The sequence below is a fragment of the Canis lupus genome, chromosome 6 (assembly GCF_011100685.1).
Source record: "Canis lupus familiaris isolate Mischka breed German Shepherd chromosome 6, alternate assembly UU_Cfam_GSD_1.0, whole genome shotgun sequence".
NCBI classification, from domain to species: domain Eukaryota; kingdom Metazoa; phylum Chordata; class Mammalia; order Carnivora; family Canidae; genus Canis; species Canis lupus.
In genome coordinates, this window is record NC_049227.1 from 28,102,547 (window position 1) to 28,126,295 (window position 23,749).

The window sequence follows — 23,749 nt, forward strand, 5'->3', positions numbered from 1 at the left end:
GTCCTCACCTGTCAAACAGGACAGCAATATTCCACTTTGTGGGATTCTTTGGGGAACTAGATAGTATATTGTAGGAAAGCCCAGAGCTCTCTGAAGTCAGGGATTTTAATACCGGGTCATTCTGTGTCCCCAGCATCTCCAGCGTGCACGGCACACAGTAGATGCTCAATACATGTGTGTTGAATGAATGTATGGTAGAGTAGGAATCCAGGAGAAGGGGGTGCATATTTATTCATCCACTTAATGTATTATTCAGTGAGCACCTACTATGTGCTGGGTCCTATGCTAGGTCCTGAGGACAGAGTTGTGAACAAGACAAAGCCACTGCCCTCTCAGAGTTCACAGTCAAGGACTGATTAAATAGTTTTGTTATAAAGAGTGGTAACTGTTATGAAATCATCAGTGACCTGTTTGAGAGAAAGGGAGGAGCAGTCCAGGATGGCTTTTGCAAGAGGCGGCATTTGAGCTGACTTGCACATAAAGATGAGATGGAAGCTGGGTTCAGGCAGGGGGAACACAAGGGATATGGCCAGGCATATCCCAGCGACAGAAAAGTGGAACCAGGGCAAAACTTTACTTGAACACCTACTGTGTGCCAGGCTCTGAACTGGGCACAGGTGAGACAGGAAAGCATCAACTTCCCCCACCCACTGAGCTTGAGTGGGGCCTGGGGTGTGGAGGGGACCATTGCTGAGGCCCCTGGGGGACTCGTGGTGGCAAGATGGCCAGTCCTTGTGCAGGGAGGGCCCCCGCTGACCCTGCTCTCACCTGCCTCCCCTCGCAGGTGGCTGGCTGCCAACCTGGAGCTGCTGGGGAACATGCTGGTGCTGGCGGCCGCCATGTGTGCTGTGCTGAGCAAGGCCCACCTTAGCGCCGGCCTCGTGGGCTTCTCGGTCTCTGCTGCCCTGCAGGTACTCCCAACACCCGGGACTGACACACCCCTGCCAGTGGGGCCTTCAAGGACCCAGGGCCAGACAACTGACCAGTGAGGAAAACATAGCTCTACAGAAGCTTAGCTGGGGTGACCTTCCTGGACCTTGGGCTAGAGTCTTCCCTCCCAGAGCCTCAGTGTGCTCACCTGAAAAATGGGTCAGTAATCTCTTCACACATTGTAAAGACTAGTTGAGAGAAGGCATATAGAGTACATTTCCAGGGCATTGCTAAGTTTTATTGACTATTAATTAATTATATTCAGTTAATATTAAATTAATCAATTATAACTACTAATAGTTAATTAACCCTTAACTATTAATTATAACTATTAATATTATAATTTTTATTAACTATTAATATTATAACTTAACATATTAATATATAGTTGATATTAACTAATTAATATTATATAACTATATTATACTATTATATTTATATTAATATTTATGTATGCCATATTTTATAATATTAATATATTATTTATAATATTAATAACTAAAAATATACTATCAGATCCTATCTATGAAGGAAAAACATATATATATACATATATATATGTGTGTATATATATAGCATTCTTTATGAATGAAGCATTGTTCTAACAGCTTGACAAATATTAACTCATTTAACCCTGCGCACAACCCATCAGGGATACTGTTATTATCCTCATTTTACAATGAGGCAAAATGATGAGAAATCAAGGCATAGAAACCTCTCAGGATGGAAGTCAGCGGGCCTGGGTCCTGCGGTGTGTCCGTGGGAGGGCCACGTGCCCTCTCTGGTCCTGTCTCCCCACCTGCATCAAGACGGGTCAGACAAGCTGCTTCTGCTCCGCATAGTCCAGTTCTACGGAAGGGAGAGAGGAGGGGTCCTGGCAGCGGCAGCCACATCCCATCCCCCTGTCTGCCCAGGTCCTGCCTCCCGCCCCCCGCCTCGGGGCTGCCGCGGGCCTGCAGGGGGACCTTGCGGAAGCCAGCCCGAGGTGTCTTCTCCCACCAGGTGACCCAGACACTGCAGTGGGCTGTTCGCAGCTGGACAGACCTGGCGAGCAGCGTCGTGTCGGTGGAGCGGATGAAGGACTATGTCCAGACGCCCAAGGAGGTGATGGGTGGGGACGCGCAGGGATGCAGGTGTGGACGCGGGCGCTAGAGCCCCTGTCCCCGTGGGCTGGTGTCACAGCCAGCGTGGCGGTAATGGTTAAGAAGCCAGGACAGATCCTGGTTCCTTTGCTTCTTCACTTGGGCAAAGCAGGTCATTCTTCTGAGTGACTGGGGACCATGGGTAACAGCAGCACAACAGTGACATTACAGACGCATCACAGCGAGGTGACAGTGACAGAAGGGCGACAAGGCAAGGCTGACTGCGCTGGTGTCCGGGGGGCACCCTGGAGACACTCCACACACGTGCACTGGTGGAGGGCCCGTGCCAGGTCACAGGAACAGCCAGTGGCAGCTCATGACACCCCCTGTGCAACCTTGCCCTCTTCACGGAGACAAGAGGGGCCTGTCTCCCCCTTCTAGAGGAAGACGGGATATTCTGTGAGCCTCGATAGTGGCTAAGAAGAGGAATGCGGAGTAGTCAATACTTCTAGAATCCTGGATGTTGTTTGTAGCTCTGCTGTGTTCCATGCCCCCTCCAGCCCTGCCACAGCCGTAAACAAGCCCATTTTCCAGAAGGGAGAGAGGCTCCTCTGACCCCATGTCCCCTCCTGCCCCAGGCGCCTTGGAGGCTGCCCGCCTGCGCAGCCCGGTCCCCCTGGCCTCACGGGGGACAGGTGGAGTTCCGGGACTTCGGACTGAGACACCACCCCGAGCTCCCGCTGGCAGTCCGGGGCGTGTCCTTCAAGATCCACGCTGGAGAGAAGGTGGGCAGCCGCACCCCTCCCCACGGAGCCCCGGCCCCGGGCGGAGCCCAGGCCCTGAGCACCCGCTGCCTCCTGCACCCCCTCATCCGCACACCCACCCCACCCTGCCTGAACCTGCAGTCTTCCCCACACCTGCCGTCATCTTGGTGAAACGCACCACCCCCCCCCGGTGCTCCCAGATGAGGAGGCAGCTCCCCGACCCCCTTCTTTCTTTTCACCTCTGACCGTAGCCGAACACCTGCTCGTGCCGGGGCCGAGCGCCCAGGGCTCCACGTACCTTCTCCGGTTTGTGTGGCCTCAGTTCCCGGCTTTGCCACGGCTAACCTTGGGCAAGTCGCTTCATGCCTTGATCTCAGTTTTTCCATCTGTAAGATGGGAACCATAATGTCAGCCCCACAGAGCAGTTGTGAAGTTCACCCGACTTATACCCACACACTGCCTGGCACGGTGCCTGGCACGTGGCAAGCGCTGCAAGATGTTTGCTAGTGCTTCTATTATTATCCTTTGCAGCCTTACCCTGACGACAATCCTATGAAGAAGTACCAGTTTTACCCCATTTTACAGAGGCTTAGTCCGTTTGACTCCCCACCCAGGTGCACATCCTCCCTGCCTCCTCCTGGACTGCCCCAGGCCCCCCGCTGAGCCCCCAGCCTCCCCGTTCACCACCTCCAGTCTGTTTTCCTATGATCTTGATTTGGCCGTGTCGTTCCCCTGCTTGAGACCTTCCACCTGCTGCCAGCTTCCCTCAGAGTAAAGGCCAGACTCCTGAGCTTGGCATTCAAGGCCGCGCCCAACTCTCCATGCATTTCCCTGCCCGGGCTTCTTAGCCAACCCTGTGCAACAGCTGCCTCACTGAGCCAGGTGGGCACATGGTGCTGCCCTTGGGGACTTTACGCCCTGGCACTTGGTGTGGTTTACCTGGACTCTTCGCCCTTCCTAAACTCCTCCTCACCCTGCAAGATTCCACTCAAGAATCCCCTCCACCCCGAAGCCTTCTCTAATTACCCCGTTACTGCCTCTGCCAGGCAGCTTCAGGTCCAGAGTCTGATTATAGAGGGGATTTATTTGTCTCGCCATATTCCAATTAGGGTTGCTCAGTTGCACTATTTCCAAGACCAGCCAGGGAGCCCTGTGGAGCCAGGGCCCCTTAATATCTATATTCCTGGAGGCTAGGAAATGCCTGTCACACAATGGGTGGCACGTTTCATTGACTTCTTGAACAAATCATGTTGAACCTCTGCTGAGTGTCGGACATTGAGAATGCAACAGTAAACACTGAGGAGGGTTGTGGGCGGGGGGCGGATACAGCAATGGGCAGATGGATGGAAGGATGAGATATGGATGGGCTGGGAAGGGAGATGGATGGATGGAGGGGAAGAAAGGACAGGAAATGACTGGAAGGATAGGAGGATGGATGGAAGGATGGGACATAATTCGGTTGAGACGGGGAGAGAAGGAAGGAGTAATGGAAGAGCAGGGTATAGCTTCAAGGCTGGGGGAATGGGGAGCAAGGTGGGAGAGGTGGGAGGAAGACAGTGATGTGCAGAAAGAAGGGATGAATATATGGGAAGGTAGACAGATGACAGGACAGTGGGTGCTCAAAGGATGATGGGTAGATGGATGGATCTTGGATGCAGGCATCTCCTTGCCCAGATGCCCAGGGCCCCTCCAGCCTGTGGCCTGCTTTCCTCTGGCCAGGCCTGCTCAGAATGAGCCTTGCCCCCCCCCCCCCATAGGTGGGCATCGTTGGCAGGACGGGGGCCGGGAAGTCCTCCCTGGCCGGGGGCCTCCTGCGGCTTCTGGAGGCGGCCGAGGGGGGGATTTGGATCGACGGGGTCCCCATCGCACACGTGGGGCTGCACACGCTGCGCTCCAGAATCACCATCATCCCCCAGGTGAGGTCTGGGGAATAGGGTGGGCCGAGGTGAGAGGCCCGGCTGGGCCCGGCTCTGACCTGCTGCCCCTTCCGACCAGGACCCCACGCTGTTCCCCGGCTCTCTGCGGATGAACCTCGACATGCTGGACGAGCACACGGATGAAGCCATCTGGGAAGCCTTGGAGATGGTGCAGCTCAGACCCTTGGTGGCCAGCCTGCCCGGGCAGCTGCAGTATGAGTGCACCGACCAAGGTTCCGACCTGAGGTAGGCTTGCCCCACCACGACCAGGACCTGGGAGAAGCCAGGGCTCCCCAGCGCCATCCCCAGGATAGTAGACCCTGGAATGCCCCCCACCATAGGACTACCAGCCCCATTCCGTGAACACTGCCAGTACGAATCCCGTCCCTTATCCGCAATTCAAACCCCAACACAGTCTCTGAATACCCAGTTTCTTTTTCCTAAGTTCAGTCCCTAAATTTATTTGGGTGACAAGACCCAACCTTTACTGACAGAAGGCTACTTCCAGTCTTCCTTTATCCCACTCAGCACTTATTTTGCTCCAAAGGCATTGTGTTTGATATTGGGTGCTAACCCCATGCTCACTGGGTATCGAGTAACATATGGCATGACTTTTTTTTTTTTTTAAGAGAGAGAGAGAGGGTGAGTAGAGGCAGGAGGGGCAGAGGGAGAGGGAGAGAGAGAATCTTAAGCAGACTCCATGCCCAGCATGAAGCCTGACTCAGGCTTGACCTCAGGACCCTGAGATCATGACCTGAGCTGAAATCAAGAGTCAGGTGCTTAAACCACTGAGCCACCCAGGGGGCCCTGGCATATGCCTTTTAAAAGAAATTTTAACTGCGGTAAAAATACACATATTAATTTAATTAATTAATTTAAAATACACATATTAATTAATTAATTTAATTAATTGATTTAATTTATACACATAATAAATTTATTAATTTTAATAAAATTTAGCAACCTTATTGTTTTTTAATGTAGTTTGTAGCGTTGAGTACATTACCATCATTGTGCAACCCATCTCCAGAGCTTTGTCATCTTGCAAGACTGAAACCCAATCCCCATTAAAAAAATAATTCTCTTTTTTCCCCCCAACCGCCATCCTGCCTCCTGCTTCTATGAATTCGGCTACACTGGGTACCTCATTTAAAGTGGAATATTACAGGATTTGCCTTCCGTGACTGGCTTATTTCACTTAGCATAGGTTCTCAAGGTTCCTCCATGGTGTAGCAGGTGTCAGAACTTTCTTCCTTTTTAAGACTGAATAATATTCCATTGTATAGATAGACCGCATTTTTCTTATCCATCCATTCATTCATTGAAGGGCACGTGGGTTGCTTCCACCTTTTGGCTATTGTGAAGAATGCTGCTAGGTGTTAAGTGTGTGCCTTTTTTAAAACCGAGATGTTCTGGATTCTGAAAACCATCTGCCCCCAAAGGCGTTAGGGTAAGGGGCTGTGGGTAGATTCCACACACTGGAGAAGTGGGTGGCTTGGTGGCTAAGAGTTTGGACGTGTTTTAAATCCAGCCTCTGCCAATTAGCAGCAACAGGACCCTGGGCCTAGGGTTAACCTTCTGGGCCTCATCCCCCTTCTCTGTAAAATGCGAATTACAGTTAGTATCTCCTTCCCATATGAGGATTGAGTTCTAATGTGTAAAGTTGTTGAAACAGTGCCTGGATAGAGGGAACAAGAATTATTTCCGGTAGTCACCAGAGAGGCACTCTCACGAATCCCATTTTGCAGAATTGGCAAATTGAGACTTACCCAGAGTCCCCCAGCACGGCCACAGTAGGTCCTGGTTCTCAAGAGATACTGCTGGGAGAACCAGCAGAGCGCGACAGGAAATAGCCCCAGATGGCTCTGGGTCTCCAGGGTCAGGGTCTCACAGACAGTGTGACCTTGAGCCTCAACTTCCCCACCTGAGCACTTTTATGGGACTTACCTTGTCCTCACCCCCTCCTTAGTCACAGTGGGCCAGTGTGTGCATGAGCACTCAGGGTACGTCCGGCACAAAGTGAAGACTGCAGAACAGAAATAGAAATAGCCATTTCACTGCGGGGGAAACTGAGGCACGGGGCTTTGAATGTGTTTTCCTAGAGTCACCCTGCTCAAAAATGGCAGGCTGGGGGTCCCTACCAGCTCTGTGGACTGGGGACCGACGTGTATAGAGGTGCATACATGCACACCCCCTGCCCCCCACCCAACGTCTGCAGCTGTCGGGGGAACCCATCTGTGGGCAGACACACAAATGTCTAGCCTGACCATCCCACTCGTTCCCAGCGTGGGCCAGAAGCAGCTCCTGTGTCTGGCGCGGGCCCTGCTCCGGAAAACCCAGATCCTTATCCTGGATGAGGCCACAGCCGCCGTGGACCCGGGGACAGAGCTCCAGATGCAGGCTGCCCTTGGGAGCTGGCTTGCTCAGTGCACGGTGCTGCTCATCGCCCACCGCCTGCGCTCTGTGCTGGACTGCGCCAGGTAAGCCTTTCTCCCAGCTGGCGCTCAGCCACCCCCCTACCCCTCAGCCCTGCAGTGGCAGAGGAATGCAGCAGGGTTTAGAGCCGGAGGGGCGCTGGGATGGATTATCAAGGGCCCGTTGTACGGGTGGCACACCTGGTGCCCACAGGGGAAGGGGCAAGCCCAAGGACTCGTGCCCAGCGATGCTTCCACATCCCAGGCTGTCAGGGTCCGGAAACTGCAGGGAAGGCCAGACTCGACTGGAGCAGACGTGCTGGGCTTTCAGTGGCAGAGTGCTCGCGCCGATTGGGCTGCTAAGATCCACTCGTTTCCCTCTCCCCTGCAGGGTGCTGGTCATGGACAAGGGGCAGGTGGCAGAGAGCGGCAGCCCTGCCCAGCTGCTGGCCCAGAAGGGCCTGTTTTACAGGCTGGCACAGGAGTCAGGCCTAGTGTGAACCCTCAGCCCTCGCCTCGTCGTACCAACCCAGAGAGGCTGCCGTGCTCTGGGGGTGCAAGGGACCTGGGGTCATCGCTGGTGCCGCCGCGTTGGGCCTAGACCCCACTGTTCTCTGGGAGGAACCGGCAGAGAAAGTGGCTAATCGCCACATACCCAGGAGGACACGGCAACGCCCAGGTTGGCCTGGTGCGGGCTCGTCCAGCCCTGTCCACCCTGGAGCTGAAGTCAACGGTGGATCTCCGCGCTGGCTGCCCACCGGCCTCGCCTGAGGAACTCAGACACCTGCCCCAGCCTGGGCTCCACTGCACACCGTTCAAGTCCACATCCCTGGAGCTGGGATGACGGAGCATGTACCTCTTACAAATTACCCCCTATATTCTGAGATGGTTCCAGACTGACAAGTAATTATAAGAAATAATCTAGAAAGTTCCTGTGTAGTTTTACTAGTTCCCCCAATAATAACATCTTGAAAAACAGTAGGACCGTATCATAACCAGCACAGCGACATCGGTACAACTGGCCGATCTTGTCTGCTTTTTCCCTGTTTACTTGTATTTGCACATGCGTGTGCACGTGTGTGCACACACACGTGCTTCCGTGCAAGCTCCTGCTCTCACCACCACCAGTCGGGATGCCCAACACCTCCATCACCACCAGGACCCCTCTGGTTGCTATTTTGCAACATGCCTACCTTCCTCCTGCCCTGCAAGCACCTGCTGATGTGCTCTCCATTTTGGTAAGTCGTTTTAAAGCTCCCTGTAGGATTCCAGAAAACTCTAACCTCCTGCTGCTCCTCTGCCCTTGCAGATGAGCCCCAGGGAGTGTCTTGTCTGAACCGACACACAAGCCACGGCCCACAGCAAGGACAGCCCCGACCCCCAGCATGAGCACAGGCATGACACATGCGTGCAGGTCCAAAGACAAGATATGCAGAGCCAGGACCCGGGCCCCCACTGAGATGATCTGCTCAGGGCACACGTTTCTTATGTTGGTGAAAGGTCAAATTCCAGCTCCTGGGGTGGGGTGGGGTGGGTGGGGGGTGGTCGTCCCAGCAGCAGGTGCAACAGCCAGAGAGCATCTGCGGGAGGCTGTTGTTGGAAGCCAGAGGTCAGAGGTCAGGGTCAGAGGTGGTTCTGGGCTTGTTCTGGGAAGGGAAACCCCCCGCCTGCCGTGTGTGTAGCTCAGGCCCATTCCCGCAGCAGTCGGAAATCTAATACAGAGCTCCTCAGACTAGCTGCAGGCCCCAGGAAAGAGGGGCTGGAGTCTAAAATAGCCAAGCCTGAGGTCACGCAGACAAGGCTGTGACGGGCAGCCTGAGAAATGAGTCAACGCCTTGGATGAGAACTTTCTGGCAGCTCCGGGTTCTTCCGTGACCTCATGGCATCGCTGTGGAGATCAATTAATACATGGAAGTGTTCAGAGCTGAGCTGGGCACAGGGTACGTGCTCCATCGACTTGCACTATTCTTGGAAATACTTTTTTTTTTTTAAGATTTTTTAAATGTATTTATTCATGAGAGACACAGAGAGAGAGAGAGAGAGAGAGAGAGAGAGAGGCAGAGACACAGGCAGAGGGAGAAGCAGGCTCCATGCTGGGAGCTTGATGTGGGACTCGATCCCGGGGACTCCAGGATCATGCCCTGGGCCAAAGGCAGATGCTCCACCACTGAGCTACGCAGGGGTCCCTTGGAAATACTATTGTTTGAGGACCTCCTTGGGGTCCTCCATGGGGCAGAGGATATACACACCAGATTATTTTTTTAAGCTGAATCACTGCTGACGTGGGGCTGATAATTCTGTATCACAGAATGTGGGGGTGTTCGGCAGCATCTCTGGCCTCTACTCACTAGACGCCGATAGCACTGTCACCTCCAATTGTGACAAAAATGCCTCTGGACGCTGCCAAATGTCTCCTGGGGGATCAATCACCCGGTTGAGAGGCCGAAACTAATTGACCCCATCGATAATCCAGATACACGGACAGCGGCTGTGTTGGTATATCAGGAAGGGGCTGTGAACACCCACCTGCCTGGCGGGACACAGGACCTAGCCTGTCCCAGCCAGGTCACGGACTTCGGGTCCATCAACCTAGAGTTCTCAGCCCTGAGTAAACTAAACCTAGATCCGAGGGCAGGATATCCTTCTCTGTGCCTAGGTGTGGCCAGGAGCTCACATGGATGCCTTCCCAGGGGCGTCTGGGGTCTGCATCCCTTCCCTGCACCCAGGCCTGTCCACCAAGGGCTGGCCCCACTGTTGCTAGCGCCGACCAACTCTATTTTGGAAATGTGCCAAATGAGGCTCAGAGAGTTCACGTGACCTGCCAAGGTCGCCTGGCTTGTCAGCGGCAGAGCGGGGTCTGCTCCTGGGCCTATTTCACCCCACGGCCCAAGACAGGGTGTGGGGGTTCCTGCCCGACTTTGAGGCACCGGCAGGGACCAGACACAACCCTTGGCACTTCTCTGCTTGGAGGAGAGCCACCTGACCTCCGGGCAGAGCGACCGCAGGACAAAGTGGCAGCAGCTGTTTGGCAAACTCACTTGGGGTCATTCGAGGGCCACTGGCCTCCTCTTTCACGGAGGGAGGTTGTTTGCCAGCGAGCGGAGTGTGCGCCTCAGGAGCCAGCACTGTCGGGGGTGCTCTTGGGCCCACACTGACCCCAGCTCCCTGGAGATTGGCTGGCACCGCCACGCAGGCCCTCCCTCCCCCTGCCACAGACTCAGGGGCACAGCTGCAGGACAAGGCACGTCCGGACCTGTGGTCAGTGCCAGCCTCAGTAGGTCCTTTACCCTCCTGTGTCCCCTCACGTCACTGCGAACGCTCACCAAGCCCTGCCCCAATGCCCGCCATGGCCTGTCCCTGAATCCTTAAGATGGGAGAAGGAATGTTCCATGGTTATCCCCTCGCCGGGATGCTTTGATGAGGCCCCGTTTATAGAGGAGGAAACGCAGACAGAGCCTAAGTAGGGATCTGGACCCAGGTGGCCTGATCCCGAGCCCACGTCCTAACCATTGTGCCATGCTGCCTTGTGCACACTTAAGCTCTAGAACATCAGCTCACCGACAGCTGGATTCCACCCTGGTGTCCCACCACAAGGGAAGCAAGGGGCGCACTTCCTTCTTGAAGCCAGGGATTTGTTCACATGTTCACCGTGTCTCCCAGCACCTGGCACGATGCACAGCACACACGAGTGTTCAATAAATGACAATTACGTGGATAGGTGGATGGATATGGGGATGGATGGACAAATGAATGAACGAAAGCCGTCACCATGTATGACGGTGTCCTGAGGGCCAGGCGTGGCACCGGGTGCTTTACCTGGATCTGCTCCCATCCTCACACCCACCTGGCCAGGTGGACACAATGATCCCGGCTTGTACCAACGAAGCAAGCACAGATGAAAGGCATGTTCTAGAGGCCCCGATGACTTCACACTTGGCCCAGGGCCCTGCACAGAGGGCTCAGTCCTGGCTCAGGGAATCCAGTCAATGGACGCAAACTGTGTGCCCATCCGGTGGGATTTGTTAAGGAACAAAGCCCTTGCTCTCATGGAGCTGCCACTGTAAGAGAAATAGGGAAGGCACCAGCCATGCTGACATCTGGGGAAGAGGGAAGACCCAGAGTGGAGACAGTGGCCAGCACGCCCGAAGAACAGCAGAGGGGCTTGTGGCCAGAGAGGCCTGCAAGGTGGCCAGAGGGGAGCTGAGGGCAGAGAGGTCGCGGGAAGCCAGGTTGTGTGGGGGAGCTGGCTGTCACCAGAGATGGGGACCATGTGACGGGGGTGATGGAGTGGCCGCCCACTCTGTCGTGTTTTTGCAGGCTCACTATGGCTCCCGGGTGGAGCACAGACTGTACTGGAGGTAGGAGCGGCCAGGGCGGAAGCTGGGCAGTGGCTGAGGTGGGGTGGCTGTCCTAGGGACACAAGGGAGGGGCCAGCATGGCGGTAACCAGATGGCAGAGAAGTGGTCAGATTCTCAGTGCTCTGCTGGAATGTGCTGCAGGACCCACATGGGGAGCGTCACGTGAATCCCCACTCCCCTCTGGCCTGGGGACCCCTTCCCATGTGAGCAAGGCTGGCACTGAGCCTAGGGTCTGGCACACAGGAGGTGCCCCTCCTTCCATGGCACTAAAGCACTTACCTGGATGAGCAGGGGAGCAGGTGCTCCAGCCCCAACCTCGGTGCTTCGGGCTCCACCCTCTTCGGGGTTAACGCTGCATGTGGCCTCCCCTTCCAGAAGCAGAGTGAGCTCTAACCCAGGCCCCCCAGGCAGCCCCACAGGCACACACCAGGTCATACACCTGGAAACCCGTGTAGGACCTGACCGGAGACCGCACATCTAAAACTGAGCCCCCACTTGCACATCCAAATACTGGCATTCGGACAGGAACCACCCGATCAGCTCGTCTTCACGGGGCGCTTCCACAGCCTAGTCCCTAACAGGGGGCAGCAATGCTGTGAGACCGCCAGTGCCCAGCCACTCCTTCGGTGCATTTACTTGGCACGTGGTGGCAGGGTGCTGCAGGAAAGGCGTGCTCCCCAAACACAGGCAATTCTTCTCTATCCAGACTCCCCAGTTCAAAATCAGAAACCTAGCAGGCCAGCCTCACTTCCCAGCTAGCGGCAGCTCAGAAACCATGTAAGGCGACCACAGGGTCCCTACGCACCTAGTGCTCTTCCCTACGCAGCCCTGCATTTCCCAGCTTCCTTTGAGGTCCGGGCCACGTGGCTGATTGTGGCCAACGGGCTGAGTGGATCTGACGTGTGTCGCTTCTGGTTTGGGGCACCTCGGCCCTGGGTGTGCGTCCTCCACACTTTCCCTTCCCCCCGTGATGCTCATCTCTGGAAGCCAGCCCCTGGGAGGGGAGGCTGTGAGACCAGCACAGGCTGCATCTCTCCGTTGCTGCAGGAAAGGCAGGGGATCCTAGAGGGGCGTGGGACGCCCATCAAAAAATACATGAGTCAGAAATAAACCCTTGTGTTCATCTCCTAAGAGTTTAGGGCTAATTTGGGACCTCAGCGCAGCCTGGCCTATCCTAACATAGGGAGATTCTCTAGAGTAATTTTGGCCACAGGGGACTTTGCCTGGTTCGCGTTCTAGATGACCAAGGTCACGTACCACAAACACATCACTGCTCATTGCCCCAACAATCCCATGGGGCAGATATGAGCAGCCCCATTTTCTAGACCAGGCATCTGAGGCACAGACGTCAAGCGACTTACCGAGGGTCAAAGGCCAGCAAACCACAAGGGCAGGCAGGGTCAAGCCCAGGCTCTGTCTGCTGTGGTGTGCCCACACCCCACTAAACCCCACCTGCTGCTTCAGCTCTCACGTCCCAGTCCTGGATGGGAGCTCCCACTGGAGACAACGGGTTTGCCACAAAGAACAGGAAGCAGGCAAGAGGTCACCCCATCCAGACCTCTGAAGGACATGGCAACGCCGCTAACGTCCCAAAGAATACAGAACCACCGTTCAGTAAGAAACAAAATATTTTTTTTTACTGTAAATTATTTGCAAATGTTCATGTTTCCAGTGTAAGTCATTAGAAAAAGATCCCCAAGAAAAACTTGGTTTATCTAATGTGAAAGAATGGTATAACTTACAAAAAAATAAATATGTATTTCCACCTAAAAGAAGAAAGTTGCCTCTCTGGGTTTGAAGTCAGCAATTTTGCATCTTGGAGCAGCAGTGACCTTCCTCTGTGTCTTGGGTCTCGCTCTGGTCTCTGAGAAACCTACAGGACGGGCATCGAAGGACTCTGCTTCTCCATCTTCTTCCAGGAACACAGGGACCACCCGTCTGTCGCCTGCCGGCCGACGCGGCTACTCCCTGGGAATGCTGCTCCTCAACCAATGCTTCCCTCCCAAGAAGCTACAGTCTTGAGATTGTTGTTCTCCTGGAGCAGCGCTTAAAAACAAAAAAGCCATAAAAACAACAAAAAAAAAAAAAAGAAAGAAAAAGCGATCACTGATCTTCGTGAATGGGTCCTTTCCTTGTCGTGGAAGAGACTCGGTAACGCAAGGTCAGTTCTCCACACCGCCATCCTTCAAGCCACCCAGATGCCAAGGGCGAGAGAAGAAATCTAAACGTGTGGAGGCGGCTCAGCAGGGCTCTTTCCAGCACGTACCGGGCGCTCGCGGCCTTGACCGCTTCCTGACCAGCGGCTGACCTTCTCTCGGGGCCTAGAGCAGTAAAGCCATTGCAGCGATGGGTAGAAGAGGGAGGAAAGAAAGCAAGACGAGTGGAGGAGGATCTGAACGGCCGGCCGGGCTGGGGAGTCGGCCCTGAGATGATCTCTGGGGCCCAGAGCTCCGGGTCCGGATGGCCCAGGGGTCCCACTGAGTCCCGTCTGCAAGGCGTCGGTGGACGTGGAGGCTGCCCCTGGCCTGGGAGGCAAGTACTGGTGGCGCAGGGCTGGGCCGTGGGTTCCCAGCGTCTGAACGCCTGGAAGACCAGATGGTGGGAGAGGAGAGGGTCCTTGGCCCTCGGGGTACTGCCCGAGGTGAGAGGGGTCTTCCCAGGCCCCTCACCTCCCATCTGCAGCCCCCGGGAGATGAAGCACTCCGGTGGAGCCAGACGAGGACGCGAGAGGTACGGAGACAGCCGTCAGGGGCCACGGAGCTCCTCAAAGACAGAACTGTAGACTTTGGCTGGAGAGATCTGAGGCAGTTGGCTGGATTTGGTCACTAGCTATCTTATGAAACCAATTTCTCTGGCAGTCTGTCTGCCAAAACCTCCTTGCAGAGCACCAGGAGCACGAGCATGCCTTCCCAGGGGCGTGAGAACGGCAATGGAGGCAAGGCTGGGGAGCGCTTTGGGTGGGCTGTACCTGGGTCTCTTCTGCTTCACGGCCAATTCCAGCTTGGGGGCCAGACGGTGGCTGCTTTGCATGTTTTGGTTTTGGGGGTTGGTTGGTTTTTTTTTAATTTTTGGTTTCAGTATACAGGAGGCTTAGGTTTGCAAGGATAGTGCCTCACTGTGTCATTCTTGGATGCTGGCAGGTCGGCCCTGCAATTCTGACGGGACGCACCAGCTCCAGGGCTCACACCAGGCCAGCATCTTTGGCCATGCTGTAGAAGAGACCTCTCTGCTGTAGGAGGTCGGAGGGCTGGCCGCACTCTCGGATCTCTCCCTTGTCCAGGACGATCACCCTGCAAGAGGAGGAGACACAGACATGAGCAACAGGGAAGGGGGTGGGCACCTTGTACCCCCAAGAGCCACCCAAACGAATCTCTGGCTTTGGGTCAGGCCCCCAACATCTTCTGCTAGGACTGCTGGACTGCTGCAGTAGCCTTCCAGCTGGCTGCCATCCTTGAGCCCTTCTGCTCAAAGTCAAAGTCCTGTGATGCTCACCCCCAGGACTGGCTCTCTTTTTCTAGTACCTTCCCAGTGTTTATTGTCTATCTCCACATCCAGCCCCCACCTGACCCAGAAGGTCCCACAGGTAGGCTCCTTATCTGCTACCCCCCTCCTGAGTCTCCAGCGCCTACAACAGGGCCGGGAAGTGAGAGGCACTCCACACATGTGTTGACTGAACAAACGATGCAGTGATGCCAGCAGTGCCCAGGGGAAAGAGGGCTGTCACCAGACACAGGACGAAGCTGAGTGAATGGGGCCATCCCCTGGCCGGGAGGCCTCCAGTGCCAGGAGCCTCACCTTGTGTAGTCCATGATGGTGTTGAGGCGGTGCGCGATGGTGAGGACGGTGCAGTCGTCAAACTGCGTCCGGATGGTAGACTGAATGAGGTCATCGGTTTCTAGGTCTACGGCCGCCGTGGCCTCGTCCAACACGAGGATCTTGGTTTTCCTCAGCAGAGCCCGGGCCAGGCACACGAGCTGGCGCTGCCCGACGCTGGACCAGGAGACAGAGGGTCAACACCATCCCTGCCCCCAAGCCCAGGCCTGCACTGCAAGAAGGGACGGGGGACACGTGGTGTCGCCGAGACCAGGAGGGCCCTGATACTTGCCACCCTCCCTACGCCTGCGCCCCGGCACATGTTACTGACTGCTCGGGACATTCCTGCTAGTGAGCTAGAATTGGGCTCGAATCGTGTTCCAAACAGGGCTCGGAGTGGATATCCAAACTAACTGACCAATTCGACATGGGTGGTGTGGCCGAGCACTAAATGGCCCCATTCCCGTACCTTCCCAGTTGACTCGGGACTCGGTCGTGGGTCTTGCTTTGGTCAATGGGATGGTGGCAAACATAAGGCCAGTGGAGGCTCGCAGAGGGAATGCACGCCAGGGCTTGCTCACACGTGCCCCTGTGCTATCACCATGACACCGTGGCTGGGCTGGGCCGCTGGAGGAGGTGGCGCCTGTGAAGCCGACCCTAACTGCCACAGTGGACCCCCATCCACACATGGGAGCCAAGAACAGCAGAGCGCCACATGCTGCAGCAGCTGAACACATCCGAGGTTTGGTGGCTGGTTGTCACCGGGATGGGTAAGGCATTAATGACACTGGAGCAGGACTCAGGTTCCCCGAGGCAGCGGGTGGAGACTCAGAGGGCTCAGAGACGTGCTATGTACCGACCGATACAGAAGCCTTTCAACAGTCGAACTAACAATCACTCTGAACCAACTAAACCCAGTGTGAGAAAGGAACCACAATGGCCATCCTGGCTACACCCCACGGTACAACGGGCCTGGACTGAAACTCATCTTACCCACGCTGAAATCAAGGCTCCAAGGGGTTAAGAGAAAACGGCTCATCCGTGGCAGAGCTGGGACTCAAACCCAGGCCGGACACACGCAAAAGGACAGAACTGTTCAACACCTGGACGGAGGTGGAGCCCAGGAGGCCCGACCAGGGCCTCACACCCCTGCCTACCTCAGGTTCTCCCCGCCCTCTGCACACTCTTGGTTCAGCTTATCGGGAAGGCCTGACACGAAGTCCTTCAGGTGAGCCAGCTCCAGGGACGTCCAGACTTCTTCGTCTGAGTACTGGCTGAATGGGTCCAGGTTCATGCGGAGCGAACCCGAGAACAAAACAGGGTCCTGTTCGGGGAGAAGACAGCAGGTGAGGCTCACGTCATCCTGGATGCGCACGGGGTGAACAGGGGGGGCCGTGCAAAGTTCCAGCCAGAATTGTTCAAGACAGGGTTCCAGGGTTCCTTGGAATCACTATTTCTGGAGATATGAGTAATGAGGGGGGAGGAAAGGTTCGGAAAAATCCTGGGGTAACTGTAATAGAATAGATTTCTTTTGGCAAAACTTCCCAGAGCCTCCAGTACACAGAAGCTTCTGGAAGGTGGAAGCAGCATGGGTAATTCCTTGGCATAAAGTACTAGGGATTCCTCCTTGTTCCCTGCCTTCAAAGGAAGAGTCTTAGAAGAAATTTTAGGAAAAATAACATAACAAGGCAACTCATTAGGGAATGGCCCCCTACAGGAATCAAAGATTCGTATTTCTTGCCTGGCTCTTGAGAGGCTTACTTTTGTCCTGAGTGGAGCCAGGAGGAGTAAAAGAAGGATACCCAGTTAATTTCCACTGTTATTTATACACTAAGAGGAGATTCAGTGGCAAAGCGACAGTATTATTTCAATGAAAATAACAAACTAGGAAAAAAAAAAAACAAAGTAAGAATACATTCACATTTGTCCCCAAAACATGCATACATGGCTCTCCGTATGCCCCACTCATGCCCCCGTTGCACCCAGACCCCACCTGCGGGATGATGGTGATCTTGACGCGCAGGTCATGCAGGCCGATCTTGGCAATATTGATATCGTCGATAATGATCTCCCCCTCGGCAGACTCATTGATCCGAAACAAGCCCAGGGTCAGGGACGACTTCCCAGCTCCCGTCCGCCCCACGATGCCCACCTGTGTGACAGGAAGGGCCCAGGGTGAGGTGGGAATGCTGGTATCTGGGTGTCACCTCCCGTCTGTCCCCAGTGTCTGCCCTAAAGCAGTTAAGTCATCTGGTCAACCCAGCACCCACCACAGCCTTCCCCACCGACAGCTTCCCAGGGACACTCCTTCAGGGGCCGTGCTGGCCAAGGGTCAGGAAGGACTTCCTTCTCTGTGCCAGCTCTTTTTAGAACTAATGGTAATCAGCCCTCTTGATAGGTTAGTACAGACCTCCTAAAGGGACAGGGCTCGGCTGAGCAGAAGGGATTTTCCATAAAGCCCTATTTTTGTTTCTAGGTAATAGTAATAAGTCAGGTGTTTTCCTCATACTGTTTTTCAACCCTTTGACGGTGAGCTTCCCATCCCGAGCTGTGGAAGTATCTCAAAGATTCAAGTAGATCCCCCTGCACACCTCCTCCCTCCATCCTGGCTGCACGAGCAACAAGAACTTATGGATAGGACCTGGTCTCCATTCATCCTCTCTTGCTAATTTTTTTAGATTTTTATTTATTTATTCACGAGAGACACAGAGAGGGAGGCAGAGACACAGGCAGAGGGAGAAGCTCTATGTAACGAGCCCGATGCAGGACTGGATCCCAGGATTCCGGGATCATGTCCTGAGCTGAAGGCAGACTCTCAACCACTGAGCCACCCAGGCATCCCTCCACTAATCCTCTCTTGAGGAAACAGCGCTCCGTGTTCAGTGGCCAACAACTGACATTCCTGACATGCAATTACAACCCTTCCCTTCTCATCCGGGCTCTTGAAAGGCAGGCTTCCTCCAGCCTCTAACCGAAATGTCAAACAACAGAGACTCACGATGGAAAAGTGAGCCATAAAGATCACCACCCACTCTGTTTTTCCCCTTGTTCACTTGGAGAAATTATCTAATGAGAATGAAACATTCTGAGCCTTGAGGTAGAAGGGTTTAGCAAATGCCTATGTTCAGGGGATCCCTGGGTGGCTCAGCAGTTTAGCACCTGCCTTTGGCCTAGGGTGTGATCCTGGAGTCCCGGGATCAAGTCCCGCATTGGGCTCCTGGCATGGAGCCTGCTTATCCCTCTGCCTGTGTCTCTGCCTGTCTCTCTATCATAAATAAATTTTTAAAAATCTTTTAAAAAAAATGCCTATGTTCAGAGATGAAAGAAACACTGTCCTCTGGCAGACAGCTGGGAAGACCCTTCCTCTGATTCCTGAGGAGGCTCTAAAGGTCTCAGGTCAAGGATGTCTTCCAGGAACAGCTTGGGACTAGGGGTATGTTCCAAAATTCTGACAATCTCACATGTTCACTGAGCTATCCCTCGCGGTGACGATGGCATCTTTCTATTCTAGGCGTGAGGAACTCAAATGCCTACGGGAGCCCAGTAGGCATGTAAGTGAGACAGGGAGGGACCAGGTGAGCTGGGAGGCTCTCGTCTAGAAAGAAACCAGGCAGGGAGTGTAAGCCCAGTGTTGCTAGATTTTCTGCAAGAAACGCAGGAAGTTGGGGCACCTGGGTGGCTCAGTCGGTGAGGCATCCAACTCTTGGTTTCGGCTCAGGTCATGATCTCAGGGTCATGTGACTGAGCCCCACATCAGGCTCCACACTTAAGATTTCTCTCTCCCTTTGCCCTTCCCCCTACCACCTGCCTGTACACGTGTTCTCAAAAAAAAAAAAAAAGAAAAAGCAGGAAATGGATTTTTGTATAAGACACACTTGATTTTTCAATATTTGCAATGTATTCATATTTTTTTTCTAAATATTTATTTATTTATTCATGAGAGACAGAGAGAGAGAGAGAGAGAGAGTGAGAGAGGCAGAGACACAGGCAGAGGGAGAAGCAGGCTCCATGCAGGAAGCCCGACATGGGACTCCATCCCAGGACTCCAGGATCACACCCTGAGCCAAAGGCAGATGCAAAACCGCTGAGCCACCCAGGCATCCCTGTATTCAGATTTTTTTCAAAACATACCTCTGGGCCTCATCTGGCTCCCTGCTAACAATATGCAAGGCACCTGGGACACTCTAGCAGCTTCTACTTCCACAAACCCCTCCTAGATAAGGCCACCCCACGGAATCAGACTGTGATAAACTGGAGAAACGATGCACCTGGTTGCAAGCTATGTCCCGCTGTCAACGGTTGGGGGAACAAGACGCACCCACCTTTTCCCCTCCGTTGATGGTGATGTTGATGTGCTTGAGAACCAAGTCCAGGTTTTCTCGGTAGCGGAGGCCGTAGTCCCGGAATTCCACTCGGCCCACCTGAGGCCAGGTGCTGGGCGGAGCCATCTCCTGGATTTGCCAGGGAGCCTGTGATGAGGAGGAGGTGGGGGAGAGACAGGGTAAAAGATTTTAAGTCCGTCTCTGGAGCCTCAAGGCTACAGGTTGTGGCTGCACAACCCCTGTGACGTCATCGCCTTCCCTCTGGCTCACTCTGCTCACCCCCATGGCTGCACTGTTCCTTAGACGCACCTGCACACCCCACCCCTGGGCCTTTGCACACTCTGCATGGAAGACTTTTCCCCAAACTCCCCTCTGGGCATGCTCCCTCACATGCTGCACATCTCAGGGCCATTCACACCACCCCTGTGCTCTGGGCCCTCCATCCCCTCCTTGCTTCATTCTCCTTCAGACCATGTGGCAGCTCCCTGCACCCTCCGGGGCCGACAGCACACAGGAGGGACTCCGTGAATATTCACGGACCGAATCAATGAATGAGTGGTCTTCTCTGGACAGACACGAGGGCAGAGGTGTTACTCTGAATGGTGTTGCCTTCTACGTGTGGAGTGGAGGGCAACTGTAAAAGCAAAGGCTGATGCTTTTAAAGATCACGGTCACATGACCTCATTTAATCCTCACTACAATTCCATGAGTGGGGTCCTTACACATGAGGAAACCGACACAGAGAGGGTAAGTAACCTGCCCAGGGTCACACAGCCCTTAGTTCTGAAGAGCTTCTTAGTTCAGTTCAATACCTCCTGAGTGCTACAACTGGGTGTGCTCTGGGCCAGCCTTGGGGCTAGCTTGGGGGAAACTGAGAAATGGATACGACAATGAAAGGGAACTTTCATCCTTTCTTCTCCATAAACTTGTTAGATTATTACTATTTTTTACAACAAGCATACTTTCCTTTCATATATTTATGTGTATAAATGAAGGGGATAAGCTCTACAAACATAGGGGGCCCTGGAAGAGAAGTGGGTGGAACTTTCAAACTATGAAAATATATGTTAACATAAACATTATGTTAATTAATAACTATATTCACACACAAATATGTATTTTTATGGTGGTAAGATCCTGGATGATCTTTACTTTCTTTTGTATTTTTCAAGCATATTCTTATTCTAAAAACATAAAACTAAAAAATCAAAAGAAATAAAAACATGGCACTTTAGAGAAAATTAATTTCATACTTCAGATGATGAACTGCATGGCGTGAGAAATTGATCTTAAAAGCTATTGTGCAAACATTATATGTTCTCATTCATTTGGGGAATATAAATAATAGTGAAAGGGAATAGAAGGGAAGGGAGAAGAAATGGGTAGGAAATATCAGAAAGGGAGACAGAACATGAAGACTCCTAACTCTGGGAAACAAACTAGGGGTGGTGGAAGGGGAGGAGGGCAGGGGGTGGGGGTGAATGGATGACGGGCACTGAGGGGGGCACTTGACGGGATGAGCACTGGGTGTTATTCTGTATGTTGGCAAATTGAACACCAATAAAAAATAAATTTATTATTTAAAAAAAAAAAAAAGCTATTGTGGGCAGCCCAGGTGGCTCAGCGGTTTAGTGCCGCCTTCAACCCAGGGCGTGATCCTGGAGACCTGGGATGGAGTCCCACGTCGGGCTCCCTGCATGGGGCCTGCTTCTCCCTCTGCCTGTGTCTCTGCCTCTCTCTCTCTCTCTCTAATGAATAAATAAATAAAATCTTAAAAAAAATAAAAATAAAATAAAAGCTGTTGTAAAAAAATAAAATCAATGCCCTAGGAAGACCCCTGGTGTAATACATATTTATCTCCACAGGGGGCGCTCGCACCATTCTGATCAACACCCTCCAATGCCGCGGGACCTGGTTCCCTGGAGTGAGTTAGAGCCTGAGTGTTAAGGACGGGGCACCGCTCACCTCTGCAGATGCCTCCAGACAGCTGCAGCAGGGCCCTGCTCTCATCCCCAAGGGGCACTTTCTGGGGAGGCAGCGTGCCAGTGGTAACCGTACAGACCTGCCATTTGCCAGCCATGTAATCTCGGGCAAGTAACTTAACCCTGTGTCTCAGTTTCCTCATCTGTAAAATGGGATCCTGATAGAATGAGAATTACGAGGCTACGGAGAGTACGAAGTACTCCATGTCAGATGTGTAGTACAGGGCCTGACACCCCTCCGAGGGCACAACATGTGTCCCTATCATTACCGGTGCTGTCTCTCCAGGCATTACCATGATCGTCACGATGGTCACTACCACTGCTCTCGGGGGTGGTGTGCAAGCAGAAAAAGGCAGTTCTAAGGACAATGGGCCACTGAAGTCTGGACACTTGGGTCCTACTCCCAGCCGTTCTGACCACGTGTGACCTTGGATCAGCCACTGTCCCTCCCTAGGCCGCCCTTTGTTCCACCTATAAAATGGGGACTTCCGTTGAATAACTGCAGGGTTCCCCAAACTTTGGCCAATTCCCCACCAACATCCACATACTGATTCTCTTGTTAGTGACTTTCAGTGCTTTGAATCAACTCACTGGTAAATTAATTTTCAAACTTAAAGGGGAAGCTAGTGTCTCATTTTCCATAACAGAAACCCTCATACACATATGTGACAAGTAACAGAAGACAATTCTTGTTGAATAGAGGTTGCCTGTTGGGAGGCACGCAGGCTGTGGCTCAGCGGACTGTCCGGGCTAAGTCGCGGTGAAGAGGTCAGGAGAGGTCAGGCCGGGGGCTGGCTTTACCTCTTTCTCCGTTTCTGAATACTCCTTCAGCCTCTCCACGGCCACGATGTTGGTCTCCATCTCGGATGACATGCGAACCAGCCAGTTCAAGTACGTGGTGACCTGAGGGCAGAAGAGCCACATGGAGCTTCTAGAGCGAGCAAGAGTTGCTTTATCTTAGGAAGTAATTACGAGTTACGAAATGTTTTAGGTAAGATAAGGTCCAGAAAACAACAACCTCGCGCACGGCCACCACCCGGATGGGCTCCACTGTACTTCTTAAGCAAACACGTTTCAAAATGACCCCTGGGCCACGCAAGTCATCAGAGAAGATATCAGAAAATATCTTTAACTAGGTGGTAATAAGAAAACACAACATATCCAAATTTGGGGGACCAAGCTAAAGCTGTGATGAGAGGGAAAGTCATAGACAGAAAAGCATGTTTCTTGTAGCCAGAGGCATCCTGTCGGCCGTCAAAGGCTTTCCTGGACTAATGGGGGAAATCCAAGGGTCTCCTTTGCCCCAGTGCCAGTGGGTCACCGGGCTTCTCACAAGCTGCTCGGTCCCTTCCCCCTCCCTCAGCTCCTGGCCGGATTCAAAGAATAGGCCTAAGAACCTGACAACTGACTCCACCATTAAGGGAATTAGAAAATCCAGCTGAAGGGCGCCTGGGTGGCTCAGCTGGTTAAGCATCTGCCTTCAGCTCAGGTCATGATCTCGGGGTCCTGGGATCGAGCCCAGGTTGGGCTCCCTGCTCAGCAGGGGACCTGCTTCTCCCGCTCCCTCTGCTGCTCGCCCTGCTTGTGCTCTCTTGCTCTCTCTCAAATAAATACAATCTTTTTAAAAAATGCAGCTGAGAGCACCCCCCCTTACCTGCAGGGAGAATGACACGGACAGAGCACCCCCTCTTACCTGCAGGGAGTAGGACACGGACAGGCCCACCAAGCCAGCGCTGAGACTGTGCCTGGAGATCACGGAGAACAGGGCAGCGAACAGGACGATGCAGTTGCCTACACACTCCAGCCGCACGGCCAGCCACCTGCCCACAGACACGCGGATGGATGGACAGACAGACATGAACACACACACACACACACACACACACACACACACACACACACACACCTGGAGTCAGCTTTCCAGAGATCCTGTTTCTGGTTCAAGCCAGGGGTGGGAGGGTGGCTGGGGTGGGCACTTTGCTCACTGAAATAACTCCCCGAGAGTTCCCGAGAAAGGCCTTCTCTGACCTCTCATGGGGGAAGGGGGAGCCAAAGGGACCCGGTCTCCCTACTTCCTCATTAATCTGGCAACCCCAGGGATTAAAACGGAGTTCTCCAGAAGCACACTTCCCAGGAAACCGAAGCTTGCCTTTTTAAGAACCAGCTTT

At 53.5% G+C, this 23,749-nt stretch overlaps 2 protein-coding genes across 5 annotated transcripts in view; one reads left to right on the forward strand and one right to left on the reverse strand.

Moving 5' to 3' along the window:
* ABCC6 (ATP binding cassette subfamily C member 6) overlaps window positions 1-8,087 on the forward strand; it is a 48,867-nt gene extending 40,780 nt beyond the window's left edge. For 3 of the 4 annotated variants that reach the window (XM_038540256.1, XM_038540258.1, XM_038540257.1), the window contains exons 25-31: window positions 785-911; window positions 1,933-2,034; window positions 2,651-2,797; window positions 4,534-4,692; window positions 4,772-4,938; window positions 6,978-7,172; window positions 7,498-8,087. In XM_038540256.1, coding sequence (XP_038396184.1) covers window positions 785-911; window positions 1,933-2,034; window positions 2,651-2,797; window positions 4,534-4,692; window positions 4,772-4,938; window positions 6,978-7,172; window positions 7,498-7,606 — 1,006 coding nt within the window. In that variant the 3' untranslated portion in view covers window positions 7,607-8,087. The remainder of the gene's footprint in view (window positions 1-784; window positions 912-1,932; window positions 2,035-2,650; window positions 2,798-4,533; window positions 4,693-4,771; window positions 4,939-6,977; window positions 7,173-7,497) is intronic. The other variant, XM_038540259.1, reaches the window with a different exon arrangement.
* Window positions 8,088-14,619: 6,532 nt separating this feature from the next.
* Window positions 14,620-23,749, reverse strand: part of ABCC1 (ATP binding cassette subfamily C member 1) — a 134,117-nt gene continuing 124,987 nt past the window's right edge. Inside the window, 7 exon segments of the mRNA NM_001002971.1 lie at window positions 14,620-14,754; window positions 15,260-15,454; window positions 16,435-16,601; window positions 17,271-17,429; window positions 19,600-19,746; window positions 22,383-22,484; window positions 23,275-23,401. Coding sequence (NP_001002971.1) covers window positions 14,646-14,754; window positions 15,260-15,454; window positions 16,435-16,601; window positions 17,271-17,429; window positions 19,600-19,746; window positions 22,383-22,484; window positions 23,275-23,401 — 1,006 coding nt within the window. The 3' untranslated portion in view covers window positions 14,620-14,645.